Below are 15,140 nucleotides of genomic sequence, written 5' to 3' on the forward strand. Positions count from 1 at the left end.
GTAAAGGGGTCATGGGGTATGTGTGTGTATGTGTGTGTGTTTTAAGGCATGTGTGTGTCTGAGTTAGTGTGTGAGTGTGTGTGACGGCAGCATCACCAGTCCTCCAGGGCTCAGCAGGCTAATTAATAATGAATCCCAGAGAGTCTGTGTTTGAAATGCAGATGTGCAACTGCCGGCTCCGCCTGCTCCTTCAGAGGGACCTGTGTGTGTGTGCATGTGTGTGTGCATGTGTGTGTGCGTGTGTGTGTGTGTGTGGGCCACAGGGGAAAGCATGTTGGTTGATTATATATCTGCAGCAGAGCTCCAGCTCATACTCTGCGTTAACTTCACCCAGGTTTGTTCATCAGAGAGGCTGGTTTTTGAGACAGAGAGAGGGTGGATTTTTGAGCGCAGAGGTTTTCACAACAACTCTGTCCTCTCTCTGCTCCTGAGTCCTTTCTCTTCCTCGTTGGTGCAGGCTGAGGCCTCAACCCTGAGCTCTTCTCTGCACTCAGCCCAGGAGAGGAGAAGAAGAAGGAGGATGTGGGAGAGGAGCTGAGAGGGTCTGAAGAGCGTACATTACATTTCTATAGACACTCTACTCTTCTTCACAGTTCAGTGTTTATAGGATACTTTGTGTGTGTGTGTGTGTGTGTGTGTGTGTGTGTGTGTGTGTGTGTGTGTGTGTGTGTGTGTGTGTATGTGTGTGAGTGGTTTGAAGTTTAACAGATGGTAATGTTATGTAGATTTTTTACCAACCTTGGCTCCCTCCTCGCTGACCCAGGAACAATACACTGGCCTCTACTGCAAACAGCACCTGTAACACACACACACACACACACACACACACACACACACACACACACACACACACACACACACACACACACACACATACACACACACACACACTTAAAGCAGAATGAATTGAATAATCTCTCTGACAAACACTGGCTTTGTTTAAAGGCAGGCAGAGGACACAAACAGTTTCATTTTTTTCTCTCAGGTGTTTCAAATTCTTGCAGATAATAAAAAATAATTTTCTTGGATTGCTTGTTTGTTCTCAGAGACATTTCCAGGAGCTGAAAGACTCTCTGACCTCGGGCCTGTGTGTTGTTTTGACTGAATACATTTTCTAATTAACTCCACACCAAAAATAATTTTACGCTGGCTTTTTTTTTTTTCCTTTTTTGTTGCAGCACAGTTGGAATACTAATATGAAGACCTCAGTCATTTAATTGAAGCTTCACTTTGCACTTTGTTGTCTTTTGGCCGTTCAGGAAATTAAATGACTTGAATTTGAGGAGAAATTCGAAATTCAAAACAACTTTATCTGATCAAAAAGGATCCGGGCTGTTCAAAATGTATCTGTCCTCTCGTTGTATTGTTATAAGGGTCAGTAAAACGGCGCTAAGCTTATTCATATTTCCATAGTATTCACAACCCCCTGATCTGATATCTGTCCGCAGATCTATTCGTGGAAGATAGCAGGGCTTGCCACTGTATTTTTGATTTAGCTGCTATTTATTTTTCCCCCACCAGATTAAAACACTGTATCATAAAAAGCAGTGTCATTTTTAAAATGTCCTCTTAAAGGGATACTGCTGGTTTAAGATTTGAAGGTGTGTTTTACAATCATTTTCTGGTGATTTCTTTTCTGTAAATAAAAACATATCTAATCATCGGGAACCAGAAAAGCTGTGTTAATCTCTTATCTTGTCTAAGCTGCTATTCCTCCGCCGCGTTAATTAGTTCGCAAGGTCTGAAATTAAAAATAAGATTATACATCTTTTAAACTCCAAACAAAACGACTTGACTGGTCCAGGGTGATACCAAAAACTTTTTTTTACGGATTAAGATTTGAGACATTTTGTTTCAAGTATGGGTTCATTTCTTGCTTTTAAATTTCAGAGTCCAGGTTTTCTGATCTAAAATAATAAAAATGCAAATTCTATCAATCCTACCTCGCCGCCTTTAGGAAGAACACATTCAAAATAATTCTGACATTCCTGTTTCACATAGAGTTAGGTTTCCTAAAAAATCCAAGGATTTAACACTTGTGGTGTTGAAAATCAAAAACTTCATTCACACGCGCGCGCGCATACACACTGAACAGGAGTCTCGCGCTGCAGACCAAACAAACGCACCGTGCCTCATGCATTATGAATGTACATTTACACTTGTATGCTCTCATGGGATGATTTTTAGCTTACTTTACATTTATTCATTGCTGTGTCCAATGTACTTCCTCCTCCTAACTGCTACTGGACACACACACACACACTCTCTCTCTCACACACACACACACAGTACGCCAGCAGAGGTGAGGCTACATGACTGACAGATGGACATGTAGGACAGGCTGCTCTCATCCATCAGAAAGAGCTCAAACTGACGTTTTGTGCTTCAAGTCGTTGCTGTAAACAAACGGGTTGTCAGCGACAAGATGTGAGATTAGTTTGGGGTTTGTTTTTGAAGGGCTGTGCTGTTTAAACACGGTGTCACTGTCCTTTATTAGCGACGTCACGGGTTAATGGGAATATCGATTTGGCTGTCTGGGAGCCTGTGAAGCGAGTGTCGGTGTCAGGGATGAGAAAACAACTGCGCTCCCTCTCTGATGTGACACCGAAGCTTTGGATTAAAACACAAATTTAAACTCTTTATGAAAAATCAAACCAGAGGCTTAAAAAACAATTTTCAACCGTAGGCCCGCTCTTTCCGCTTTTTATGAGAATTAAAGGCCTGTTTTCCTCTCTTTGATCACTTCAAACCTGGCCCTGAATGAAAACGTTTCTCACATTGATTAAAACAGCAAAGACACGCTGATTTGTTGCAGTTGTAAAATCTTTAACTTGAGGCCATATCTTACACGCGGGGAGCAGAGATTTAGGCTTCGTGGGGAAAGTTTTCAAAGGTCATGACACTGCGTGACAGGTCCCGCCCTGAGGCCCACGGCTGTCTCTGCAGCAGATTGAAGCTGATTTATCTGAAGGCTGTAGCATGGCGCGTAAAACTGGAGAGCAGAGCTTTTAGGCACAGATAAACGTCTCTAAAGGGGGAAAGAAAAATTAAAATATCCTTAAAAATAATCTCTGACACTTTGCGAACATGTCCCTGACGCTCTGAAAGGAAAACAAACGTTTCATGAATTTTTAGAAAGCGCTGAAATTGGAGCAACAGCAAAACACTGTCACTACTGAATTATTACAGTGTGAGAAAACATTATGTAAGGCTTACTTAGCATGGCAAGCACTGAAAAACATACACCCCAACATAAACAGGGGGAATACATATGTATTTCTGCTCTTTGCTGTGCTTTTAAATTCAAAACAATGCTGCTCTGCTGATAAAAAATAACATTTCCCGTTTAAATGTATCTGCTATGCTTATGTTTCAGCTTTCAGGATGGAAACCAGGACAATGCGTGTTTTGGTGTAACACTAAAATACCAAAACTGGAAAACAATGCAAATTTAGCGTTAAAGTGTGAGTTTTCAGGTGGCCTTCTGTGCGTCATTTCAGGTAAAATGTGACAAGTCTTTCCTTAGAAATAGAAGCATTTCATTGTTTGCTAGCTAAAGTTCACCTTCTGATGGTTTACAGTGAGCAAATCTTTGTATTTACCCCACTGCCTGCATCAAATAATCTGAGTCAGAACATAATCACCGAAAGATTTACTCAAAGCCGACAAAATAAACAGCAAACAAGCAGCTAAACAAACAGGACAAACAGCCGTAAAGTGTCATTTTATAAAGACGAAATTACAGAAATTATGCGTCATTAGTTTGTGTTATTTCGCAGTAATGTGCAGCTCGGCACAGAGAGCCTGCAGTGCTGCCTGGTGTAAGTGTAGCAGGGCTGGCTCGGGTTATCTGTGAATGGGCTCTTTATTGGAGGCGCGGAGCGGGGATTTGCCTTTTATTCGCCTCGCTATGGAAACGCGCTCGACGGCAGAAAAATGTTGATGTGAATAAAAGGAATCAGCACAAGGAGCGTTTCTAGAGAAGCATCTGTTACACTTAGAAACTTAGACTATCGAGAGCATTACAACCCCCTCTCCAACTCCTTACCCTGTCTGCTTTATGCCACCTAAAACGCACACTTTATTTTGTAACGTAATAGAAATAGTCGAGTTTTTTTTCCAGCGATTTGGAGCGTGGAAGCTGTTCGGCTAATTTTAAAAACTTAAAAAAAAATAGCAACAACACCGACTGTGCCGGATCAGATTTCATCAAAATGGTTTGTAGGATACGTTTGACATTAAATTGGGAATTCATCCTCCAAAATCGATTCGCTTTGGCTGTCACTTGACATGACAGGCAAGAAAATGGAGGCATAATAATGAAATACCACTGCTTCTATTCAGCTCACAATTTCATATTTTGTGTAAACAATTCTGAACAAGCTCACCCCAGAACGACTCAAACGAAAGAATCCAGTTCAACAAACTAGGCCACCAAGACAAACCTGACATTCACATCACATTTTCAGTCACTCTCACGGAAATTTCAAAGAGTAAACTACATGAAGAATTTACGCGCAACACCACACTGGAAGTAGAACACGGCAATTATCATATATGACCTAAATGTTTAGAATAACTGCACTCCCATCTGCAGGCCTTAATGCTGCAACATGAAGCTACGCTCTGGTCTGTCATCACCCTTCCCTCACAGCCGCTGCCTGTCATTCCTCCGGTTACCGAGGCCTCGTCCAGCCTCCAGCGGCCCTGTCCACACATCCAGCCCGCGGTCAGCTCACCTGCTCCGGCCGCCTCCTCCTCTCTGTCCCCCTCTCCACCAGCAGCTCCTCGGCTCAGGGCTCTTTAATGACTTTCTGGTGGCTGCAGCCTTCTTTTATTTCTCCTAAATGTATGAAAATGTATGCAAATTTAAATCAAGCTTAACCTGGGAGCTCGAGCAATATATTTAATGGAATTTCAAACCAATAAGGAGAGTGGGACGCAGTCTCCTAATGGCAAATATAATTATGCAGCTAAGTTAGCTCTGAGATATGCAGATAGATCTTTTTCATGTCTGTGAGGAGCTGATGGGATTCTTAAAGACTAAAAGTACGAGTGGGTAGTGTGTAAGGACACGTTTACTTTTTAGAAAATGTAAAGTGTGAGCGTTTTAATTTGCAAACATGCCCGAAGAGTACATGAGCTCACATGTGGGAGCAAAGAATGTGAGATGAACTGCCAGATACATGTTAAATTTTTAATTTGTTGGGGAAATCTGATTTTGAAGACAAATTTTCAATTAAAGATCCTTGACACAAGTCAGTTTTTTTTTCTCTGGCTGAAACGATTCAGACTAAATAACACCCTGTGCGTAAAAACGCTTTGCGTAATAGGCGATCTTAAGACGCTCATCCATAAACACAGGAAGTATTCTTTAAAAGTGAATAATTAACAGAGAGGACTGCTCCTGGTTTGATTGTATCCTTCTAAATTAAGTGCTGGCACGTCTGACAAATACCACTGCGCTTTAATCTCCTCCTTCGCACGCGCTCAAGGGTGACAGGAGCAGCAATAAACTCGTGCGTAAATCAGTTGGAAACTTTAATTAATAAACAGGAACTGCGCTCCACGCGCACATCGTTCCACAACCAGACCCACTGGACCAGCATCCCGACTCACTTCCGGTTCGACTGCCTGTAACCCTTTCCTCTCCGCAGCTTTGCTAACAGAGGCGGAGGTTCGGGTATCTGCATCTTCATTGGTCGACGCGCGTCGTCACCGCGTATCAGTCGGTCTGTGAGTGGATGCGGAGGCTGTCAGTCAGTGCCAAGCTGCTGCTGAGACTCCAGAGAGAGGGAGATGTCAGAGGCTGAGCTGCTCTCTCCCTTCAGTAGCTCTAGTGGGGTTCAGCAGCCAGCATGGCCACAGCTGCCTCCAGCCCCTACACCCTGCTCAGCTCCAGTCCAATGATCCACCCGGACACCCAGGCCATGCAGCCTGCGAGCCCCTACAGAGGGCACCAGAAACTCCTCCAGAGTGACTACCTGCAGAGCGTCCAGAGTAACGGACACCCGCTTGGGCACCAGTGGGCGAGCAGCCTGTCGGAGGGCAGCCCCTGGTCGGCCTCCATGGAGCAGCAGGACGTTAAACCAGGCCGAGAGGACCTTCAGCTTGGCATCATCCATCACCGCTCGCCTCACGTAGCGCATCACTCCCCTCATCACAACAACCATGGCAACCACCCAGGAGCCTGGGGGACCCCGGTGTCCCACAACTCTTCCATCACCAGCGGGCAGCAGATCAACATCTACTCCCAGACGGGCTTCACTGTCAACGGCATGCTGGACCACGGGGGCCTCACACCTCCACCTAACCCGCAGGGCCAAGGCATGCACCCGGGCCTCAGGGACACACTCAGCCCCGAGCACAGCGATCTCGGTGGGCACCACTGCCACGATCACTCCGACGAGGAGACGCCCACTTCGGACGAGTTGGAGCACTTTGCCAAGCAGTTCAAGCAGCGGAGAATCAAGCTGGGCTTCACGCAGGCGGACGTGGGTTTGGCTTTGGGCACGCTGTATGGTAACGTCTTTTCCCAAACCACCATCTGCAGGTTCGAAGCTCTGCAGCTCAGCTTTAAAAACATGTGTAAACTAAAGCCGCTGCTGAACAAGTGGCTGGAGGAGGCAGACTCGTCCACAGGCAGCTCTAGCAGTATAGACAAGATAGCAGCTCAGGGGAGGAAGAGGAAGAAGAGGACATCCATCGAGGTCAGCGTCAAAGGGGTTCTGGAGACGCACTTCCTAAAGTGTCCCAAACCCTCAGCGCCGGAGATCACCTCACTGGCGGACTCGCTGCAGCTGGAGAAGGAGGTGGTGCGCGTGTGGTTTTGCAACCGGAGGCAGAAGGAGAAGCGCATGACGCCGCCGGGGGAACCGCCGCCGCACGAGGGACCTTATTCTCACAGCGGGAGCGCGGGAGACGCCTCCTCCTGCCACGATCTCTGACCGAAGCACCGGGAGGAATCCCCGGCACACTCTCGAGCGCAGGGCCGCGCGGTGGCTGCTCTCAGCCCCCGTGCCTGTCCCGGTACAGACTCCTCCAGATGCCTCCAGCACTGAAAGACGACAATAACAATAACAGAGATACCTGTTCAGCCTTCGTCATTTTCTAACTGTCATGAGGGCATTATTCTATAGCTGCATATCAAACGTCACATTCAGATTATGGAGCCCGCCAAATTCTTTTCTACATCACGGATATAAAAACAAAATGTGCCTAATAACCTGCCAGCGCCTTTGGTTTGTGTCTCCACTTCTCATCAGCTCGATAATAACGATAAGAAGGGACTGATGTCTTCTTTGGACTTGTTTGGGCTTCTCTCTGCTTCTGTTGTACGATCAGTGCAGTGAAACAAATAATAATATCACTTCTCTTAATTGATTTCCAGCAGCACCAGGAGGCCACGTTACAGTGCACCTCACGCTACCCTCGGGCTTCTACAATGCTTTACTTTTCATATTTACATTCATTATTTTGTAACTTACTCGTAGCAGATCTGTAATTATTTTTGCATATGCAAATATAGGCCCTCATTCCAGTTGTAGAGGTATTGCTACCAACATAATAGCACTTGGAGGGTTTTTCTTTTCAATTAAATCCCTCCCTTATGGCCTGTAGCCACACACACACACACACTTATAGCTATTTATAAATCCATGTATTTGATTTCAATCATCTCCGACCATAGAAACTGTGTGGACTCTGAAACAGAGACGAGAATAGAAGGGGAGGGGTTGACGACGCTATACACCTGCCTATAATTTTATTGTACCTTCAGTATCAAAATTTTATAATCTTAAATACTCCTGTTATTGGTTTATTTCTTAAGTATTTTTTCCAATATTGTACAGTTTTATATATTACCCTTTTGAAGTCTTTAATTTAAACAAATGCTCTTAGTTATTCATGCACTTAATTAGCAATGTAAAAAAACAAACAATATTTTCAGTAAGATTGAACTGTTTCGGCGGTTTTATTCCAAATTTCGATGACAGCTCAAGTAATTATTTATTTTCAGTATAAAGCTTGTATTATGTTTTGAAATAAACTATGTATGTTGTAATAAACAATTTCTTGCTACAACTGTTCACTGTCCAAAACGAAACTTTGGAGTGTACTTCAATATTTACTGGGTTAGAATTATTATTATTATTATTATTATTATTATTATTATTATTATTAAAGAGCAAACTTATTAAATATGTATTTTTTTCTATATACATTGATACAGAATTTAGAGCTTGTTTGTCTGAATTTTTGACTGCGTATTATTTAACTGAAGAGGTTATAACGCTCCTTTTGATATTTACACACATAAGTAAAGCTCTTCTCGAGCAGCACAGTCTTCACTCTGTTTTAGTGCCCTGACAAAAAGGAAACTTTGTGACGTCATCAACAGCTGTAAAATATCCAGCGGTTCAACAGGACCTTGGCTGAAGTCAGGTCTGCAGGCTCTACGGATCACAGCAAACTCAGACGCTTTCTCCTGCAGTTCCACCCAAATGTTATTGTCCGGGCCCTCTGCCCTCCTCAATCAGACATGCGTGATTTATCGCCTGGGCCGCTGGGCCTGACAGCAAAACACAATGACACACACACACAGAGTCACACACCCATACACACACACAATCAGAAGCAGATGAATCTCATTTCAAAGACTACAGCTGCGTATAATTGGCCGTGCAAGGACAAAATAGAGCAATATTCTCCCCCCAAAAATCATAATGCCTAAAAATAATTTTGTGAGGGTTTGGAAATAAGTCGGCCCGTATGTGCAGGGCTGCTTTAAATGATTCAAAAATAGAGCAGAGTGAAGGAGGGGAGCGAGGAGGGGAGAGAGGAGAGGAAAGGAGAGGCGGAAGGGTGCTAGGCCTTGCCTTGAAATGGAGAGCCTGACTGGAATACTAATGCGTCTGAATTTATGCATCTCCTCAGTCTGCAGCCCTGAGAGGGGGGTGGGGGAGACAGAGAGGGAGTGAGCAAAGGGGGGTTGGAGGGGGGAGAAAAGGGTGTGAATGTGGAGGTGAAAGGGGGCGGTTATGTAGAAGAAGAGAAAAGTAAAACCATGGCTGATTGATTCCATCCATCTATTTTAGTTTGAAATAATCCCTGATTTCTGAGGGGGGGGGGGAAGAAAAAATAACCCCTGGATGGAAGAGGAGCCAGCAGCCGAGCAAACAAGCAGAGCAAGCCAAGGTCCAGAGCAGCACTGCAGTATCCTTGAGCTGCTTCCACCTCTTCTGCCTCAGTGTGGGGACAGGATGCTTCAAAACCTTCCCTGCTAAATATGGCTTTAAAGAGTCACCAGCACCTCCACAGAAATAACTCACCAGGGAAAAATGATTGACTTGGGGAAATGTTTAAAGAACAGTAGGAAAAATATAACAGGTGCCAGATAAAAGCACTTTCTGAGGTTTTTAAAATGAGGAACTTCAGGTAATTATTTTCCCAAAACGTTGGGGTCAGATGACTCGGCTTTGCAGCAGCAGGTAATTGTGAATCAGATCCTGAGTAAAAGACTGATCATCAGAAGGGACAGCAACAATAGAGGAGAAGTGAAAGAAGTGACTGGTGTTGAGGCTGTTTGCAGGATGAGCTGTTTGTTTACTGGCAGGGGATAATGGGAGCAGCTGACTCACACCTTTTTTTATAATAACATCTCAAACCTTCTGTTCTCTTTGAATTTCTTCTGTTTCAAAGATTTTTTTTTGCAAAGTTTAGAAGTCAAGGTTCAAGAAAAGAAGTTACCAATTTCTCCTAAATGTCTTTTTTTTTTTTTTCAAAAGCTTGTTATTTCTCCAGATCTTTAAAAAATCTCCAGGGTCAATAAAGTGAGATAAACACATTGGATTAAAGAGAACAGCAGGGCGGCACAAGTTTTCAGAATAAGGAGGAAAAAAAGTTTGTGAGGCCCTGATGCAGTATGTTCAGTTGAACCAACTCAGAACGAGTTCACAGAGAGGACAGTGGACAACCCACACCGCTTAAATCAGACGGAAAGAGAGCAGAGGGCTGCAGACAGAGAACACAGACAGGAACCAAAGAGAAAATCACACCAAAGCGTTCATACGTGGAAATAATCAATATCAGCTGCAGGAGCCTGTTGGCTACATGACTTCACCAATACCCTCTTCATTTTTTTTTCTTAAAGTCAAGTGTGATACTATTCTCCAGACCCCTTCATCAGCCTGATACCTGCCCTCTGAATGGTCTATGGAGATATGTTGTAAAGTAGTAGTTCCAATATTTTCTGCTTGTGAATCCATGACCACATTCATGCTGTCTGTCCTCTGGACGAGACGACTTTAACCACCAAACAGTGTTTTTAATATTCTAAATACTGGAAACACTTCTAGGTCTAAAACCTAGGGAGAAATCACAATAATTCACTTTTTGTGCAGCAGATATTTTTTGACTATTAGCTTCTTTTTTAATTTCTTCTTTTCTGTTGATAACTTAATGACCCTCAGACTGAACTCAGTACTTTTTCCCCACCACCTTGCTTCATTATCAGGAACAGCAGAGCTGGGTAATGGTTGAGAGATTTATTTAGTACAGTAGCCATTTAGAACAGCATAACAATTCTTAAATTGTTTAAACTGTTCCTAAACATGACCAAAATCTCTTCAAACAAAAAAAAGAAACACAACACCTAAAGTGTGTGAACAAAGAGAGGAACATGGTTTAATTTTAAAGCTCCTGTCAGAAACCTTTGGCTGATGTTGATTTTGTTCTAGTAAATGTTCTAGTAATTAGTATTTTATATCTGAAAACTGGTCCTGCTCTCTTTAAAAATAAATAAAAAATATCACTTGTTAAAAATCTTTACAGAAATGATAACTTTATTTTTATAGCACTTTATAAAAAAACTTGGGGTTTTAAAGTTTTCAGATGAGTAATTCTAACAAAAATAATAACCCAAACACATACAAGTCAAACAGAAAAACAAAAATACCAAAAAGCCCCAAAACAAAAAATTTAACAAGCAAACAAATAATTCAGCATTAAAACCTCCACAGAAGAACATGAGCAGCATGTTTTATCTGAAAATAAAACGTAATAAAAATATAAAGAAAAAAGAAGCCATCAATCGACACATACCATCCTCTGGTGGTTTCAGATTTTATAAATAACTACATGTGTATAGAAGAACTGGTAACCACTTTTTTTTTTAAATTGTCTCTTTGACATATAAGGTCCAGCATAAAATCTTCACACATCTACTGCAAAGGCAGGTGTGTCAGACCAAGACAATTAAGTCCAAATTCACAAAAAAAAGTTCCCACATTCTCGCCAACCTCCAGAAAGAAGAACTTTTATTCTGTGACATTTTGGTCTTAGACCTTTCTCAAGCATTAACGTTCTCCATCATGGAAGTTGACCAGTTTGTGGGACTTTTTTTTTTTTTTAAATATAAGGTCCGAAAGAGAAATCTTTACCAATGTCAGTCTGTTTCAAATCCAACAAAAAACTCCTCACAGGAGCTTTAATTTGACACATATGGCTCACAAAGCTGACGGCAAAAAATGTCACGTTAAAGCAGAATTACATCATATAGATGGGTGAAACTTCATAAATGGATCTTGTTAAAAAAAAAAAAATTTACAGCTATTTTTTTTTCTTTTGAAGATTAAGGGTAATATTTGAACGCTCCAGCCCCAGCAGAGGTCAGAGGTCAGGCTGGCACAGTGTTTAATAATGTTTACAGATCATAGATAGTTCTGTGCAATTCTTCTCCGCCGTCAAATAGTGTCAAGAAAGAGTTTAAAATATTATCTTCTGTATTCTTTCTGCATAGGATAACTAAGAAAAAATATATAGACTTTTAAAAAGTAGAAACAACTTCTGGTCACTAACACTATTTACAGGCAGCATCCACAGGGATTCATCACATTTTGGGATATTTGTGCTCATATCTTACACTTGAAAGCAGCTGCAGGACTTCAGAGTGACTGTACCCAAAGTTAACAGATAAGTGACGGCTGGAGGGCAGAGGACCATCTCAGGGTGACAGAACCAGAGTAAGGGTAAGTTAGGCAGCAGAGGAGAGAAGAAAGCAGCATGGGTGAGGAGAGGAGGGGAGCTTGTGTTGAAGAAAGAAAACTAAAGACAGAATACGATTTAGCCCATAACCTAAAATCAATTTCACATCCTCAGTTCTGGCACCCTCTGACTGGGCGGGGCAGCCTCAGAACGGGTTGGCAGGGTGGGGGGTTGGTGTAAGACGTACAGTACATACAGCCGAGTGAATTACAGTGTGAAACAGTGAGAATTATCATGAATAGAGAGAAAAAACTTAATGTGGCCACCAGTAAAACCAGAACTCTGTTTTTTAATGAGATCTTCCTCACTTCCTCAAAACACTGCAGCCTCTCAGAAACCTCATAGCTCTATTTTTAATATCCAGCCTCTCACAATTGGATGTAAAATTGTGTCAGTAGAACAGCTGCCTCTCTGATCTTATTGTTCCTCTCTGCTGAGGCTGCTCCAGTCATGTCTCTGCAATTACTTTGACAATTAAAACCATATTAAGGTTGTGCAGTGTGATAGCTCCATTAAGGAACACAGGAACTCTGGGTGACATCGACACTCTGTCATTTTGAGGGCTGACACTCCTGCAAACTTTGATGTGATGTTGAGTGGTCACGCGTGTCTGCACAACTGCAGGGAAGAGGTCTTGTTTTAAAAACTACAGACATGCAGCTCGCTCTGTGTGTGTGTGAGTGAGTGAGGGAGCTCGTGCCATCATGCTCACCCTGCCTGCAAACACACACACAGACACACACATAAACAAGGCTGTATGTGAGAGGAGAAAGCCTGTTTATGGCTCTGAGAGTAAATCACTGTGTCTGATATCTTCATTTGAGACAGAGGGCTGATCACTGCTCGTCCTGCTTGTTCCACATTAACTCATTATCACACACGCTCACTCCATTAATTCTCTTGCTTTTATTAGCGACGAGAGTGAGTGCACACACTCACACACGTATACACACAGTGGACCCATGACAAGCACTGCCTCTACCTCATCTGACAGCTAATGGCTTCATTAGGAGCAGCGTGTTAATTGGCTGACTTTGGGGAGACGCTCGTTAATGAGGATAAATAGATTCACACCTGAGCGGGGTGCTACCCAGCCACAGCAGCACTGTGGGAACTCTGGATGAAACTATGACTGCAGCACCTGTCCTGTTTTTACTTCTCCCCAGTCTAAACACTGTGCTGCTCTCCTCGCCAGGCAGACTTATTAGCCAAGTGGTTGATTAGCACCAGGAGGCCAAAACAAAGAGCAGTATGTCAAAACAATTAGCCCCACTGTTTACCTCTCAGCTCCCAGGCCGACTGCAAAAAGCATCTAATCCAGGGGAGAGATGGAGACAGGGAGAGAGGGAAGGAGGGAGAGAGCACAGGCAGTTGCAGAAAAAGGACAACAGCTGGTCCATAGGCCAATGTGTGTAGGTGTGTGTTTGTGTGTGCATCGATGGGAGCAGTCCTCGTGCCTCAATCCATCTGCCTTCCTGCATAGATCTCCATCCTCTGCTGATGTCTGGTCATGACAGCTCTGACACACACTGCACACACACACACACACTCAATACTCTCTCCACACACCGCTGGTTAGAGGAGCTTATATCCTCAGGGGAACGGGGGGTTGGACAGACAAAATGGAAGCAGGCGAGACTGATCATTTACATAAGGGTAAGACACAGACCCACTGAGGGCCACTGTGTGCTCCTCCAGCTCAGGACTGCTCATGTAGTGGACATTGTTACCATCTAGTGGTGGTTTACACACTTTGCATCTTATTTATATTTATCTGGGGAGCACACAAAGAAGCTGCTGTGATCTGGACAAGATAATCGTTTTAAGTTTGTTGTTGTAAGGAAACAACAGAAAATTCATGTTTTTTAGTAAGTAAAAAAGAAAACAAAAACCAAAAAAAGCAAAGCCTCTAAATTCACCCTTTCTGCAAACTAGACATAACAAGTTGTCTATTTGATATTTGGTTGTAACCAATTCATTTCACAGTCATTTTGGAAACAGCTTAACATTCTATCTTTTTCAGTCAGTCTATATGTGTGAAATAGTAAAAAAGTAAACGTAGTGGAGTGGTTTGCATATCCAAATGAACATGGAAGCTTTGTTGTTGGGAGATTAACCTTTGATAGGGTCTTCAAGAAGAAGCCCCTGTGCCCAAAGCTTCAGCTCCCACCTCTGAAGGGATTTCTTTTGCATCTTGTGGGAGGTTGTTGACACTGAACCATTAGGACCGTGTTTAAAGTCTTAAATGTGGGAAAGGTTGCTTCATGTTGTGGCCTGAAAGCTATTGGTCCCTGTGTAACAGCAACCCACCTGTGGACATCAGCTGTGAAGGAGGTCGTCAGACTGAAGGAGGCCTTTCAGATTTGTTAGTCCGGAGTTCTGTGGTGTCTGTGAATACTGTGGACATTTGGTTTGCCAAAAAAGAGACCTGACAAACTGGTGGGTGGCTCAGGACCATAGACTGTAAAGTACGTAGTTTCCCCGGCGCCACTCGTTTGTTTTTGATACGGTTTTTTTTTACCAAATCGGCGAGGGCGGCCATATTGGAAATGGGGCGAGCTTTGAGTCTCCACATTAACAGCTAGAGGGCGCCAGTCAGTCACGTGAGCTGAGCTGTGCCTCTGATTGGGCAAACTGCTAAACTGCCGAGTTAGAAAAAAAAATCCCTCCTCGTGAAATGAGCGATTCGGACGCGAGACGATTTAGTACCACACTGTTAACACGCCCATTTCTGCCGTGAAAACCTCAAGCGGACACTCAAAGAAATAGCAGATTTTAGCGTTTCTCCATTGTGTCATATTTTTAGACCAGAGGTTGCTGCAGGTGTGGTTGGGAGACACCTGAAAGGAGGGCTAAATGAAGGGTCCCTGAGGGCTGTGTTGGGGGTTCTGCAGGAATATTGGTTACCATGGCTACCAGAAGTTATCTGGTCCCTGCAACCTGGTTTCTCATAAACAAACTTTGCCTGGGACCAGAGCCGAGTACCACTAGTGTAACATGACAGCCCCAAAGGTAGTGGTCTAACTCCATAATTTTGCCCTGGGTCAACAAACGAACCCATAGTTTTAGTAAATCAACAAAATCAAAGCTTGCCT

At 43.3% G+C, this 15,140-nt stretch overlaps 1 protein-coding gene and 1 long non-coding RNA gene across 5 annotated transcripts; one reads left to right on the forward strand and one right to left on the reverse strand.

Moving 5' to 3' along the window:
- Positions 1–233: 233 nt before the first annotated feature.
- LOC141793667 (uncharacterized) lies at positions 234–14,498 on the reverse strand. Of its 4 annotated transcripts, none has more exons than XR_012598419.1 (5): positions 14,356–14,498; positions 8,431–8,572; positions 4,740–4,843; positions 739–796; positions 234–352 (listed from the first exon to the last, which is right to left on the reverse strand). It is a non-coding gene; the product is annotated as an uncharacterized LOC141793667 (long non-coding RNA). The 4 variants fall into 4 exon arrangements; XR_012598418.1 differs by having other exon boundaries at positions 234–484; XR_012598417.1 differs by having other exon boundaries at positions 234–544.
- On the forward strand, positions 5,812–7,984 carry LOC141793462 (POU domain, class 3, transcription factor 4-like). Its single transcript, XM_074674190.1, has one exon. It carries the CDS (start codon positions 5,859–5,861, stop codon positions 6,945–6,947), a length of 1,089 nt encoding a protein of 362 aa, XP_074530291.1. The 5' UTR covers positions 5,812–5,858; the 3' UTR covers positions 6,948–7,984.
- Positions 14,499–15,140: the final 642 nt, after the last annotated feature.

Source organism: Halichoeres trimaculatus, unplaced genomic scaffold, assembly GCF_033239565.1.
Source record: "Halichoeres trimaculatus isolate MK-OKI-2021-1 unplaced genomic scaffold, fHalTri1.1 fHalTri1_scaffold_7, whole genome shotgun sequence".
Taxonomy (NCBI): Eukaryota; Metazoa; Chordata; class Actinopteri; order Labriformes; family Labridae; genus Halichoeres; species Halichoeres trimaculatus.